This window comes from Malus domestica, chromosome 05, assembly GCF_042453785.1.
Source record: "Malus domestica chromosome 05, GDT2T_hap1".
NCBI lineage: Eukaryota > Viridiplantae > Streptophyta > Magnoliopsida > Rosales > Rosaceae > Malus > Malus domestica.
In genome coordinates this window covers 10,644,884-10,659,611 of record NC_091665.1, presented here as the reverse complement: position 1 = coordinate 10,659,611, position 14,728 = coordinate 10,644,884, and the positions used below count along the sequence as shown (strand labels likewise).

The 14,728-nt window shown below is 36.0% G+C and overlaps 1 protein-coding gene and 1 non-coding gene across 2 annotated transcripts; both read right to left on the bottom strand.

Annotated features, from left to right (window-relative positions):
• Positions 1–836: 836 nt before the first annotated feature.
• Positions 837–909, bottom strand: TRNAE-CUC (transfer RNA glutamic acid (anticodon CUC)). The gene has a single exon. It is a non-coding gene; the product is annotated as a tRNA-Glu (tRNA).
• A 2,566-nt stretch (positions 910–3,475) lies between these two features.
• Positions 3,476–8,527, bottom strand: LOC103440368 (uncharacterized). The gene is made up of 12 exons (XM_008379040.4): positions 7,978–8,527; positions 7,767–7,876; positions 7,547–7,616; positions 7,147–7,291; positions 6,889–7,026; positions 6,341–6,480; positions 5,764–5,811; positions 4,592–4,702; positions 4,321–4,502; positions 4,126–4,247; positions 3,961–4,037; positions 3,476–3,876 (listed from the first exon to the last, which is right to left on the bottom strand). Exons 1-12 carry the CDS (start codon positions 8,218–8,220, stop codon positions 3,766–3,768), a joined length of 1,497 nt encoding a protein of 498 aa, XP_008377262.1. The 5' UTR covers positions 8,221–8,527; the 3' UTR covers positions 3,476–3,765.
• Between the last annotated feature and the right edge of the window lie 6,201 nt (positions 8,528–14,728).

Below are 14,728 nucleotides of genomic sequence, written 5' to 3'. Positions count from 1 at the left end.
TGTATCTGAAGCCACAAGTCTCCCAATGAAAAAGCGCCCCATCGTGCCTCCCTCCTATTTGTACAATCACCCACCAGCACAAAATCATCTTGGAACGTCCAAGGAAAATCCGACTCAAGCACCCGTTGCATATCGCGTTGAGCTACAAATCTCACCAGAAACTGATGATCCTCGATGTCCCTAATGGAGACACCCTCCTTCCCCCTCCACAATGAAGTAAAACGATCCACGAAGGCTTCCCCATGGACTACCCTATCAGTTAGAACCTCTGATAGTAACATATAATGGAAGCCAGTTAGAGCCTCTTCTACATCCTTCCTCTCGATCACCACTCCAGCTTTCTCCTTGTTTGTCAACTGAAGTTTATCTTCCAAGGATTGCCCTAACTCTTCCAACATTCCGCCAGTATTCAGATCCTCCATCAAGGCCTCGCCCCACAACGACCCTGCCTTCTTTCTCTCTCGCTACCAGGACCAGTCGTCGCCGTCTCTAGAACCTGCCGCTGTCACCCTTCTAGGGTTGCATGCACATAAACCCTACCTTAGTTCCGACTTTCTCGGACCAAACCCTTCTTCAAAGTTTACTTGATTACACGAAGTTATGTAAAATTGCCTAATTTTTTTAAAACAAAGATGGAAAATTACCGAGGGTAGGGATAGTCGTCCAAGTCTTATTATGAAAAATTTGATATTATCCAAAAAAAAAGAAAAGAATGGGAACACCCGAGGCCTATCAAACAAACAGATATTATTAAAAAGCTAAAAAAGGATATTCCGTTGCCGGGACTTGAACCCGGGTCTCACAAACAGATATTATTAAAAAGCTAAAAAAGGATATTCCGTTGCCGGGACTTGAACCCGGGTCTCTCGGGTGAGAGCCGAGTATCCTGACCAACTAGACTACAACGGATGTTGGAAATAAGTGCAGCTTTATTTTATATACAGATTCTAGTTGCTAGACGCAACATACTGACAAAAATACATACCCTAAATAAAAATTAAAAAAAAAAATTAAAATGAATCTAGGATTAAGTACCTATTACTCTCAAAATTTTCAAACATTCCAAAACATGGCCACAATTTGTATAGTATGCGAATTTGAATGTTTCATAACAACATCAAGACCGAAACCCTCGCGCTTTCTTGTGCTAATTTCTTTCTTTTTTGTTTCTTTTAATTTGGACTTTTTATTAATCAGTTCTTATCACGAAATTCATGAATTTGTATGATATGAAGCCATACAAGATTTGGGAGCACTCTGATATTTAAAAGAAGTATATATACAAGACTAATCCATATATGATTTGGTTTGTACGACAAGATTTACAAGGAATACAAATTAGTAAATGACTATGAGTATAACAAATGCTTCTCCCGATAAAACTGGGATTAAGAAACAATAGGCGTAGCAGCTTTCCCTTGTCACTCTTGGACTGTGCAGTAGACAGTCATTGGACTCCTCCCTTCGACACGCAATCTCCTAGCTATGTCACCATGATTGTTGATTTCTTAAGTCTTAGCCTCCATTGAGACCAATTTAATGGGTGGAAATCCACGTTGGTTTAGAAATTATGATACCAAGAATCTATCTAACTTCGCAATTAAATTGTATCACTCTTTCGCAGACTAGGCAAATTCACTGCTTTTATGCTCTATTTTTTGCTCTTAATTTCGAATCATTCTCCTCGTAATTTAGTTTAGAGGAATTTGACGGTATTATAGTATTGTAAAACTTGTCCAGAATTTTGTCCAAATAATTGGACAATCTTCTGTAATTTTTATCACAAACTCATTATTGTTGCAACTCTAATTTAATTAGAAGTGTCATTGTGTAAATATCAGTAGATTATGTTTCGAATTATGTTCTAGATCTTTCCTATTGGACCTTAATAAGATAAGGAAGTCCGCTATGTTTACTATAAATAATGAGACAAAGGATCCGAACCCACTGAAATTCACTATAGTTGTTGTATAGTATATATTGTATTTGCTTGCAGATACCCAATGAATCGAAAATTCATTAAAGTTGAAATCAAATCGAAGAAGTGTCATTGAAACCTGTAGTTTTCATAAAATAAAACTCTCATGAAAACCTGATAAAGCTTTTCCCTTCGTTACAACAATGTGTAGAATCTTAAGAACTCAACCTTATTGCTATGCAAGTCTCTAGCAGAAACTAACTCAAATGGGTCCAAGATGTGAAGCTTCATCTTACGGCAAAGGAGACAATACAAAGCATGTTGCAACGAAGTTTTCCTTTTCACATCAGCAACAAGAGCATCAAAAGATTGAAGTCAAGCAGATCTGCTCTTAAGACAACCTTGATAAGCTCTTCATGAAGTCACTGCCAAAGTCTATCTTTCAGAAGCTTGTTCAAGGAATTAGTATGTGTACATTGTATGAGTTACAACGTTTGTAGTTCTCTAGGGGAGTTTTGTCAAACTCAAGGAGAGTATCCTGAATTATACTCATTTGACCTTAATGTACTCTTTTCCGTATGATCAGGATCATTTTGTCCTCTTGAATTTTTGTTGCCTAACGAGGTTTTGACGAGGCATCTATTATGGGCTGGTCATACCCTAGTGTACGTCCTACTTGCATCCTGAAGGCATTTAAGTTTGACATATTATGTTAACTCACTTTTCTCCCTGGACTGTGTGTTTTGTCACCCCTTGGATTTTACCATAGCCAGGTTTTGCGAGAGTTATTTCCTATATGCATTCCCTATTTGAGACTTGCGTTTACTCATTCTGCCGACTAGACGAGACTACTTCATCAACCACTTCTACATCATCCATGGAGACCTAATGCTCCATCTAATTGAGTATTTACATACTCAAAGGGAAGTGTTGCAGTTCTAATTTAGTTAGTATATTGTGTTTAGGGTTATGTTTAAGATCTTTCTTATTGAATCTTGTATTACTTGTATGGTAAGGAAGCCGGCTATATGTACTATTAAGTGCCTCTTGATCTTTTCTCTCTTTTTTCCATGTGTCACACCTTCTTCATTTCCCCTAACTAAAATAGGCCTACAATAATTATATTGTTTATTGCAAGTCACAGAGGCTGTATTCTAATATTTGGAATGTTTAAAGGAAAAATGTTATTGTGTGCAAACATGTTTTTCCTTTTACAATAGAAATTAAACCCCATATACTTCACAAATTTTGGATCACTGTCACAAATTAAGGGACTTCATCTTAGGACTAATGGAAACTGTGGAGGCCAAAACTTGGATAAAAAAAGCAGCATTTAAGGATCGGCCTCCGTGAGGACTCAAGTCCAGAAAGGGCTATTGCAAGAACCACACTGGACATTCATAAGCTTATCATAAGAAAAATGATTTTCGGACATCGATATTTATACATGTCTCTTAATTCTCCTTTCATTTATTCAATCTAGAGCCAAAAAATAAATAAGAGTTTGTTTGGTGAAAAGAGCGTGCGGAAATCACTTTCTTATCAGAACTTAAGATCTTGTTTATAAGAAGAAAACTAAGCTTTATTCTCTCAACTACAAACGTACATGTCATTTGCATAGGTCTCTTGATTCAAAACAATTTGGTGGCATCATGTTAATTTGGCAAAAAGGATACAAACACCTGTACAAGTATGCCACTCTATCCCTTATCTGTTGGATACAGTTAATGATACATTATACGAGATTTCATAACGTTTAAACCATTTTTGGGGGAAAATGGAAGAATTATAAAGTCCGGAATCGCGCGTGTGACGTTGAAACTTGAATCTCTCTGTATATGTTTGTTTTAACCTGTCTTTGATCTCTTCCATACAATAACCGTTCCGTAGAAATCAGATGATGCTAACAAGTTCTCTCCATGGTTCCAAGCAACACCAATAACCGGAAATCGATGACCCTGCAGTCGGATATATTTTGGTCTTTAGGGTCCAATTTCATACCATAGGAAAGAGTAAAGTCTTGTGTAAAAATAAAGATGAACCTGTAGCTTGTTTACACAAGTATGCTTTGGCCGAGTTAAATCATAGAAGTAGACATTTGAATCCTCACTTCCGGAAACTAGGCATTGTAACAGTATGACTGTCAGCAAACACATTGAGAAAAGTAGTAATGAAGTATGTGGTAACATTGATATTGGCATGCAAACCTATATATTCTCCTTTTTCAAGGGAAAGCAGAGGACAGAAGGAAGCCCGGATGCTGTATATTCGTGGATTTAGTTTCAGTGAGCAACGGAGAGTCAAATAACCCTGTATGTCCAGAGCAACACTACAACATACCAACCTCACTATCAGTGGTTTAAATATACAACAAAAGTACAAGGCAGGTTCAGTGGCCAAACCTGAAGAAAGATAAACTTCCATCTTGAGTACACGTAAGCAAGACAGGGCCTCGAGCCAACAGAGAAAAACTTCGGTACTGCACAGTTGTGACTGGAGATTTTCGCCTTGTGCTACTTCGGTGACGATGAGAGCGAGACAACATTCCTGTGTGAGAATTCATACTTACAGAATATATACACCCCTGTAACAAATTATCCCATGGAGTATTTGAGTAAAAGGATATGCAGCTCATTGGAAGAGAACTGTAAATGAATATATGCAATAACACACCGCCGCATCACCACAGAAAATGAGCTGTCCAGTGTGAGCATAATCCATGGAGGTAACCTCACTGTCAAAGAATATTTTATGAATGACCCTTCCAGTGCTGAAATTGAAAACCTGAAATATAGATGTAGATGTTCCACCAATTAAATACAATCAATTAAATTGATGATATCTTTGCAACCCTATAACATTACTGGAATACAAAGAATTGGCTCCCTCATGTTTTGGAAAAAGATAAACACAAATCAAAGTTGCAATAAAAACTTTTTGTGTGGGGATGTCCAATGAGATGTTCCATTATGATTGTAATGCAATGCATACGATAAATGGTGCAGTGTTCATCTTCTCAAGAGCAGTAAGATCTTTAGTTATAAAGTATGAATCCATATTCATATTAATTTGAGATCCAAGGTATTTTTTAAGCTAAAAGAAAGACAATTTATATATATGGCTGCAGGACCATTGAACCACAAGACCACATGCTGTTACAAAACACAAATTTTAATGTATATCATAATCATCCTAGCTCAGATGAATCCACACACTGCCTACCAATCTAAATAAATAGCAGAAAAAGAAAATTCCACAAGTTCTATCCTAATTCCCAAAATCTGACTTGCTCCAGAAGCACTTCCACACCAACCCCCTTATATTTCGAATATCCTCTCATTTTTCTCCAACCAAATAACCCAAATAACTGCTATCACCATAACATATAAGAATACTATACAACTCGTGACACTTTAGCTTTCTTCCTGTACGGCTGTCCCCAATACTTTATCCTTCACAAAGTAGGGAAGAATAATCACTTGGAATAATCCATCTCACCCCAACCTCTGAGAATAAACTGTCACAAATTTCAAGCAACGGGACAAATAAGGAACACATGGTCGGCACCTTCCCCAGCAACCATTTCTTACACAAGATACACCAGCAAGAAAATAGGCACGCAGTTGGGCCTTCTTTTCTGATTACTTGCGTTCAGATGAACTGATGATTAACAGAACAAGTATCATGTGATGGTGCCAAAATTCAGTCTAAATGAATAGATAATATATGACAATATGACTCAAATACCTGTACCTCATGCACTTTACATCAATGTGAGTTATAGAATGTGTTTCAGGATTTCAACAGTGAATAAAAATAATGAACATCAGGTATGCAGTCATTACCGTGACTTCTTTGTCTGCATTGCCAACTGAAAGAAAGTTGTTATTTACCTGCACAGAGAAGATAACAGAAAAAAAAAAAACAAAACAAAAAACCCTTAAACGGCAGTATATTATCATGTACAAAAAAAAGGGTAAATAATTTTCACTATGCACTGTAGTCATCCACAGATCTTTTTTATAGGGAATAATGTTTTATTAAGAGCTCAAAATGCAGTCAAAGACTCATTTAATGATGCCTTTTCCTCTATGTGTGATGACCATTTGACAGTTTTAGTCATCCACATATAGGTAAAGGGAAAGGCAATATTAAATTAATCTATGAAGGTTTAAAAGGGAACGTTATTGCAAATGAGGGTCAAGGCTAGTGAAAATAATCTTCTTTGAGAATCTGGTAGAAGCGCAACCAAAAAGCCTGACAGGTATCCTATGCTGAAACTAGTACTTCTTTGAATCAATGACTTGCACTGATGAGACAAAAAACACTTTAAACATGCATTTATAGTAAGATAACCAATATAGGAAAAAGATGTCGACAATTTCGAGGGGCCGAACTTTCTTAATCTCTGTGCACACTTACAGGGTGGAAACGAATACATAGTTGTGGAGACACTCCATATATTACTCGAATGCAAAGGCCTTTTGAAATCTCCCACACTCGTACAGTTTTATCCATTGATGAGGATGCAATGTATTGATTGTTTGATGAAAAATCGAAGTCTGAAAAATGAACCAGAATTTCAGAAACATGATAATTCCAGAGAGAAAAGTGCTTCATAGAAAGAGAAGCTAAAGAGATTTGCATCTGGTATAAATTATGGATTTGATGTTCACATCTGTTGCATATCATGTTTCTTTTACATTTTAATCATTAGAACCACTAAGAATATAACCTACTAATTTACTACCGGAAGCTGATTGACTAAACAAAAAAGGAATTTTGGTGGTACCAATGTGTTTACTTGGAGCAAATTGCAACCTAGCTCTTCAGTTTTCTAAATGTCATGGAACAATAAAATCGAAATCTTTGACTGTGAGAGTTTACTTATTATTTAGGCAACGTGGCTATAAATATATCATTGCAAAAACAGAAGAAAAGACAACAGTAACAATACCAGTCAATCGAACCTGTAACATCTTTGGAGTGACCATGCAGCTGCTTGAGGATTGAAGGTGGATCAGAAACAGTGCATACTGTCAAGGTTCCATCTGATGCTCCATATGCAAGCAGATCAGAACTCATGTGTCCAAACTTCAAAACCGTGACTGTACATAAAAACCAATTAGGTTTCAACTTTCAACCTTTTTAAAAGTCGCATTGGCTCTCAGCTTAATAACACATTAAGGGGGTCCATCTAGTCTAGTTCTCAAAGGAAAACAAGTTACCAGAGGCTTTGCACTGATCAAAGATGCACTGCATTCCTACGAATGAGTATGCAGGTTCTGCCCGTTGAGGACGTGGGCGGTCACTATCACTTATACTGGAGCCAAAACTTCTGCGAGGTGAAGGTTGACTGCCACTCTGGACGTCCTAAAATAAAATGAATAATATAAAAGTATGAGCCTATAACAAAAAAACAAAAAGGAAAAATCCAGGAAAGAACGTACAAATGACAAATTTTCGCTTTGTGTTCAAGGGTAATCGGCTTTACAGCTTAAAAGCTAAAAAATTACATGTCCACGTTCAATTAACGGAAATCAATTAGAGTGAGCAACAAATGCATACTATATAGTATTAACAAAAACCCATAACGAAATGGAAATTGGATTGAAATGCATTGCATACTCTGCCAGGACTCCAGCCTTCGACATCATACAAAAGGGACCGCGGACTTGGAGGTGGAATCCATCGCCCACTGATGCATGAAGCAGTAAATTACCCTGATGTCAGCATACATTACGAATTTAAGAAAACATACTAAACACTCACTAATCAGAAAATTAACTTTCAATTTCATAACATTTCGAGAGATTAGCAAAAGCTTTGATATGAATTGATCGCCGACCTGTTCCCGGGAGTGGTCTGGAGGCTCGGAGTCTGCGTACTCTCCCAATTCCTTGGCCGACGGATGTAATTTCGAAACGCGACGTACCCTTTTCCATTGCATCTCCAATCCTTCAACAATCAGAAGCAATAACAGTGTGATTGAATGAATGAAATGAACAATTGAATTATGCAAATTGTTGAGTAGAGAAGATGGAGGAGGAGGAGAATACTAGGCGGCGATGAAATGGGGACTGGGGCTTGCGAGAGAGGAGAAGGCGACGGATGCCGATGTAGTCAGGATCGGAGTCGGCGGGAGCAGGTTGAAGCAAGCAGATCAGCAGTTCTGGATCTCCATTCTTCTCTTTCTCTGGTGGAACACCACCATCAGCATGATTATTCTTCTTCTTCTCCTCCTCTGCTGGAGCACCGTCACCCCCACCGCTGCCGTCGCCGTCGCCGCTTTTTTCCGCCATCTGGGTTTAGTGTTTGGATTCAGAACTTGGGTAACTGAGGAAGGAGGGACCGTTTGACTTTTGAGAGATTTTTAGCTTACCGCGTTTATGCTGCTGGATCAAAAACAAAAGAAACAGCGACCAAATTGAGTTCTTTTTTATTCGTTAATCACAGTTAACATTTAATTCGTAGAGTTTTAAATTGTTAGCAATGTGTTTGTGTTTTGTGAATTGTTGATATGAATAATATTCTTTAACTTTGTAAAGTTTTGGTGCCATTGAATCTTTAAACTTCTATTGTAGTTCATCATTCTTTATGATTGGTCATGCATGTTCCTCGTTGTGTGATTCAATTACTAACTTTTACTAAAAAAATTCTTTACCTTTTTTATGTGCTCTAAATACATGTTTTGCAAGATTCAAATGATTTATTATTCGGAACCATGAACTGACATGAACCTAACAAGAGTCGTTGAACCGAACCATACAATTTCAAAAATAAATTTAAATAGAATTGCACCGAATTGAACGGTTAATATTGCCCGATTCCGGTCCCCGTTCCCATTTTTAAGATAGTAAACATGTCTTTCTGCCACACTAAGATGAGTCGATATATTAAATTTGTTTGATCGAGAATTGAATTCTCGGTAGTGAGTTTTAATATGGCTAGAGGTCGTATTTAACTTCAAATGAGGGGGAATTAGGGTCCACATGACAAGTACTCTATTAATTTGAATGAAATTTGGATGCATGCTGAGTAATCTAATATTAGAAAAGTAATTCATCCCATTTTCTTAGTGTAAATAATATCGTTTGTTAAAAAAAAAAAATATATATATATATATATATACACACACACGTAGAGAAAGTAATTGATTATTTATAAAGTTTAGGGTAACTGGAGGAAATAAAGGTTCACATTAGAAATTGAAAAGGCAGCATGGACAAGTTACAAACACAAACCATCTTAAACATCACTTGCTGTTATTGTGGGAGGAGGTGTTTTAACTTGAGGAGAGAAACTTAGATGCGGTCGGTTGTATACTTTTATATGCTATTTAGTCACATGAAAAGTGATAAGCTCAAGAGGATATAATTTCGGTTGCACTACAAATTTTGTCCAAATTGAGACTTGGAATCACAATCCTAAATTGCAAATTATAATTCAAATGGTTAAGAGCGTTTATTTGTATAAAAAGCTAAATACTTTATATTTGTAATTACAAACAAAATCCAACATTAAAAGTTTGCTTTACATTTTTTAACCACGGACCTTAAGCACACAAATAAATGCCTTTAAACAAATTTGACAATACTTTATATCGGGTTATCTTTCTCAATGTTTACGGATCACTGGGGTTAAGTTGATCATCAATTCTAAACCTGATTTGAACAGAGGAAATTCGAGATGGCAGAGAAATATTTAAGTAAACAACTCACCAAGATATTGAATGGCAGTTTACTTTAAACATTTTCATAGATTATTTTCTTATATAGGATCTTATATTATATTTATCACCCAATTGCAGTCAAATGTTTTGCGTACTGTCATCCCAGGATCAATTTCTAGGCACGTGCAAAATTCGGGCTAAAATTCAAGCTTGAGTTTGTGTTGGATCTAGGCGGACAAGACGTCAACCCAACAAAGTAAGATGATATTGATAATCATTAACAAGGTCCGGTTGGAGTTTATGGGATATTTACCTAATACCTAACTGCTTGATCAGATTAAAATTCGGATTAAGTTGAAATGGGTTCGAGAAAGTAAAGATGAAAGAACAGGAAGCTAACAACTTATATATAAAATTATAAGTATTTTGTTTAGAACAACAGTTTAGTGATATTACACTTAATTTGTAAGTGAGAAGTTTTAAGTTCGAATATTATAGATGGCTAGCTCGATCCCAATTCCCCCCCCCCCTCCTCCTCTTAATGTAAATATACTTTTGTACAATTTTTTTTTTTTAGAATATCCCCCTAATCCAAAAAATTGCTCCCTAATCAATTTTCCATTTTAAGGTTAAATTAGATTTATGGGTAACAGAGTAATATATTATTAACGATTCAGGTATATTCCTTTTTTGGTTTTGGGAAAGGAAAACCTAGCCGATGAAAACACTAGTATAAACATAGGCCTTAATATTGATCTCAACAAAACCACCTTAAATTTCCTTGGCTACGTACTTTGTCTTGGACGCCTTCGAGTGCATTTGTTTTTCGTATAGTAGTATACACTAGGATTTGTACCCGCGCGTTGCTGCGGGATTGAAAACTATATGAAAGATTATGTGATTTCAATCTTCATACACATTTATTGTCTAACATGATACTTATGGTATGGTTAAAGGTTTTATATGTTTCAACTGTAATTAAGTCTGCTCCTAATGCATCCACTTGAGAAAAATTAGCATTTAATGTCTCCAAAGGGAACCTTTCAAGAAAGTGGTTGAGACAAAGTTGTTACAAAAACTTAATGTGAATGAATGCAGATTGGAAGCCAAAAGTAAAATCAAAACAATTAGAGAATGAAAATAAAATGTTGGAGTTAACATTAAACAATTTAAAGATTAAACCGGTTGGATATACATTGGGTAATCAAATATATGCAATGAAAGATTAGAAACTGAGGATTATGGGTTGTATAAAAGTCAAATAGAAATGGATGGAAAATGAAAAAAATAGGAAGAAAAAGGTAGGCAGTAAGAAAACTAACAGAATATAGATATTGCAAAATGGTTAATATATTAAAAACTAAATGTTTCAATAGATTATATACCTTGAACAAAAGAGGAAATTGGAATGCTGGAAGTTGCTAAAAGCGAAGAAGAATGAGGTGAGACGGTGACATGTAGCATCTGATTGTGGAGACAAAATCTGCAGTCAAAAAAGAAAATTTAAACATAAAGTTTATCTATAAATCAAACATTGAAATAAGAAGAAGAATAAATAAAGAAATGGGCCACACGGAGATAAAAAGGCTTACCAGAAGTTCGGTTGTATGCCAATCGAAAAAGATTGTAGGTCTCAACTCAAAGTATAGTTGGCAGCATGACCAGAAGATGTAAAAATAACATCACAAAATATAAACACCATTGAAAACACACAGGTTCCAATAGGCTTACAAACGAAATCTTTATTTTGTACAATGTAGATAAAAAAAGGTTACCAGTTGGTTGTTTACATACACAAAAAATATTCCTGGCATATGTTGGATCTTAGTACCTGGAACTACTTTTCAACCATAACCAGCATTGGGATACAAAAAATGGGGAAATGCTGGTTTATGTACAGGCCAAAAATGTTATGAAGTTTATATCAGAAACATATTTACATAACATGGATATAACATAGATATTGTTTCAAACATGTCAACAAAAAACTATCATCATTTTTTAGCGGTGGAGGTCAACTTCTGTTGCTGTATTGTTCCCTTTCAAGAAACCAACCTAGGGAGAAAAAAATGATATTAAGAGTTAGATGGCAGTTAAATCCGTGTTGTAAATTTTTTTTAGCAAAATAATAAAAAACGAAGGTTAAAATATAATGACCTAGGTTTTTTTTGAAGGGGTACCATCCGGTTTTCCAGCAGTTGGGGATGCCTTCTTAATTGATTAACAGGAGTTGGGCGCACGCTTTCCATTTAGCCTATCAAAAAGGAATTTCAACGACAGATCATAAACTCCCACAAAACTACGAAAAGAAAAAAATGACAAAAACTATAAACGATCCACAATTTATTCACCCATGGTCTGAAAGGAAGACATGGAGACTTTACCATCAAGAAACGTACAACTCGGCCACCATCACTAATAGCAATAGCTACAACAATGAAATCACGAAGCTAACGACCACAAAAAAGAAATGGCAACAACAAAATTGCAGACACTAAGACTGCACATAAGCCAAACTCTGTCTTATTCAATCCGTCACAAAAACCCATAACAGCAGGAAAAGTAAAAATTTGAAAAAACTCACACCGTTTTATATCTTTGAGGAAGCTAAATTTTCAGAACAACTTGAGGCGACGGCGGCCAGCGACAAAACATAGATTCCTCAACAACGAAAGCAGAAAACGGAGAGTGAAAGAAAAAAAAGTTTGCGAGGTACAGAGAAGACCAAAGGGAAAGCAGAAAACGGAAAGTGAAAGAAAAAAAGGTTTGAGAGAGACAGAGAAAGACCAAACGGGAATTAAAAGACGAAAAGAAAAGATAAACAGAGAAGCCAAAAGAACCAATCGACCAGTGGCGAAGCCAGAAATTGTCAGGCAGAGGGGCGAAAACGCTATCTCCACTGAATCAGTTGTAACTGGTAACACTAAATCCAATGTAAGAAGCTTATACACTAATTTATAGTCTTAGCACCTCTCAGTTTTCATATTATTTTTCTCTAATATATGGGAAATAATATTCACAGTGTCATTTTTTACCTTTCAATCCTTCGTTTTTTTTGGAACTTTAACAAAAATCTCTCGGTATTTGTTCATTTTAACGAAAAACCACATTTTTATACTAAAAGGTCAATCCTGGTACTATTCACCTTACCCTTTATTTTATCTTTATCGTTAAAACTCAAAGTTTTCAAACTCTTTTTATTAGTTTTCTTTTATTTTTTTCTAGCATTTGCATTCAATGAAGTAATAAAAATTAAGTAATATAAACAAGAGAATGAAGACAAAAAGAAAAAACAAAGGTTGTAAAAATTGTTGATGATGTTATCTTTTATGTGTGACTATACTACTAGTTAATATATCAAATCTTTGATCGGGATCATTTTTCATGATTGAGCATTAGGGTGTAGTACCTACTGGGCCGGGTATCAGGTCCAGCGGCAGTTTTGATATATCACAACAAATACAGTACCAATTTTGGCTAAAAAGTCAAAAGCAAAAGACGATCGTGTTTCCCTTGCAATATTAACACCCTCATCTTCTGGTTTTCCTCCTAATCGGAGAAGATAGGCAACCAAATCTCCTCTGTAAGTCGTCATTTTCAGGGCTTTAAATTCCTACTCCTCAGAATTTGTGGTTTTCTGATTATTTCCTGGTGCTCTTCAAGCACAAAAGCAGCGATTGCAAAGGGGCGGATTCTTGTTCTCAGTGTTGAATTCCGACGACCGGAGGGGCGGCCGCCCCTCCTTGCTCTGCCGTAGCTTCGCCAGTGCAATCGACGATCATCAACACGTGGATGGGACAATCTCATCCTTCCACTGTACCGAGAATCAGAGAATAACGAAAAACAAAAGGAAAACAAAGAAGACACAAAGGGGCATTTAAGCCATTACACCGCTGGTGTACAGGTTCGAGAACAGAGACGATGAAAGCGTGGGAAAGGAGGGTAAAACCGGCTTTTTACTATTCAATCAAGGCAAAACACAACTGGAAACAAACCAAACGGAGGGCATTTTCGCCACTCCACTGTCCGTGAATAGTAAACGGGCGTTTGAGTTTTAGTATCGAAAAACAATATAAAAGCAGAAATGGGTATGGGAAACGGAACGAAAAGCAGGGTGGGTATAGGGTGAGAAGCAAATCTCGCGATGACCAACACGTGGTATGAGAGAGGCCCGTTAAATTCACTGTGCATCACATTTTTTAATATTTTTTTATGTCTTCCCACCTGCTACCCCTGGGTTGAAAAAATAAAGAAAGCATAAATTTTTATTGTTAGTTGTGCCACAAACTGGCCCTGTTTTAATCATAATTTTTTAATATTTTTTTTTGTTTTCCCAACAACTATTAATGGGTTTAAAAAATTAAGAAGATATAAATTTTTATTGTTAGTTGTGCCACAAACGACGTGGCCCTGTTTTAATCACATTTTTTGATTATTTTTTTTGTTTTCCCAACAGCTATACATGGGTACACAGGAAGAGCAACAGTCAAACAAAATAAGGAAACAAACAGAAAATTCAGAAGACAAAAAATTCAGAAGACAACCCAAATAGAGGGTGACTGGATGATAGACGCGTGGAGTGAATGGGTACAACAGTCATTCGACTGCACAAATGTAGAAACAGCAAGAGAAACAAAGCAAAAATCGAGGGGCATTTCCGCCCTTTTACTATTTCTGAACAGTGTCATCATCAACTGAGTTTTAGTAAATATAATGATATATATATATATATATATATATATATATATATATATATATAACAAACCTCACGATGACCAACATGTGGTATAAGAGAGGCCCCGTTAAATTTATTGTGCATCATATTTTTTATTATTTTTGCAGTCCATCCACCAGCTATACATGAATTTAAAAAATTAAGAAGGTATAAATTTTTATTGTTGGTTGTGCCACAACCCACGTGGCCCTGTTTTAATCACATTTAAAAAAATTTTTTTTTTGCTTTTCCCAACAGCTATACATGGGTATGCTAAAAGAAGAAAATATTTAAAAACAAAAATCAAACCCACCAAAACCAGCTTTTCACATTTTTAATCAATTTTTTTACTCTCTAACAAATTTTTTATAATTTTTTATTCTTTTTTGTGCTACAAATCATCTGCTTGGGCTTAACTCCTGAC

Excerpts from the sequence above, each read along its gene's own strand:
- LOC103440368 (XM_008379040.4), bottom strand. The coding sequence starts at position 8,220 with ATGGCGGAAAAAAGCGGCGACGGCGACGGCAGCGGTGGGGGTGACGGT. Across the intron at positions 7,292-7,546 it reads AAGGCTGGAGTCCTGGCAGA|GACGTCCAGAGTGGCAGTCA; the intron begins GTATGCAATGCA and ends ATTTTATTTTAG. Across the intron at positions 5,812-6,340 it reads TATGTATTCGTTTCCACCCT|GTAAATAACAACTTTCTTTC; the intron begins GTAAGTGTGCAC and ends TTCTCTGTGCAG.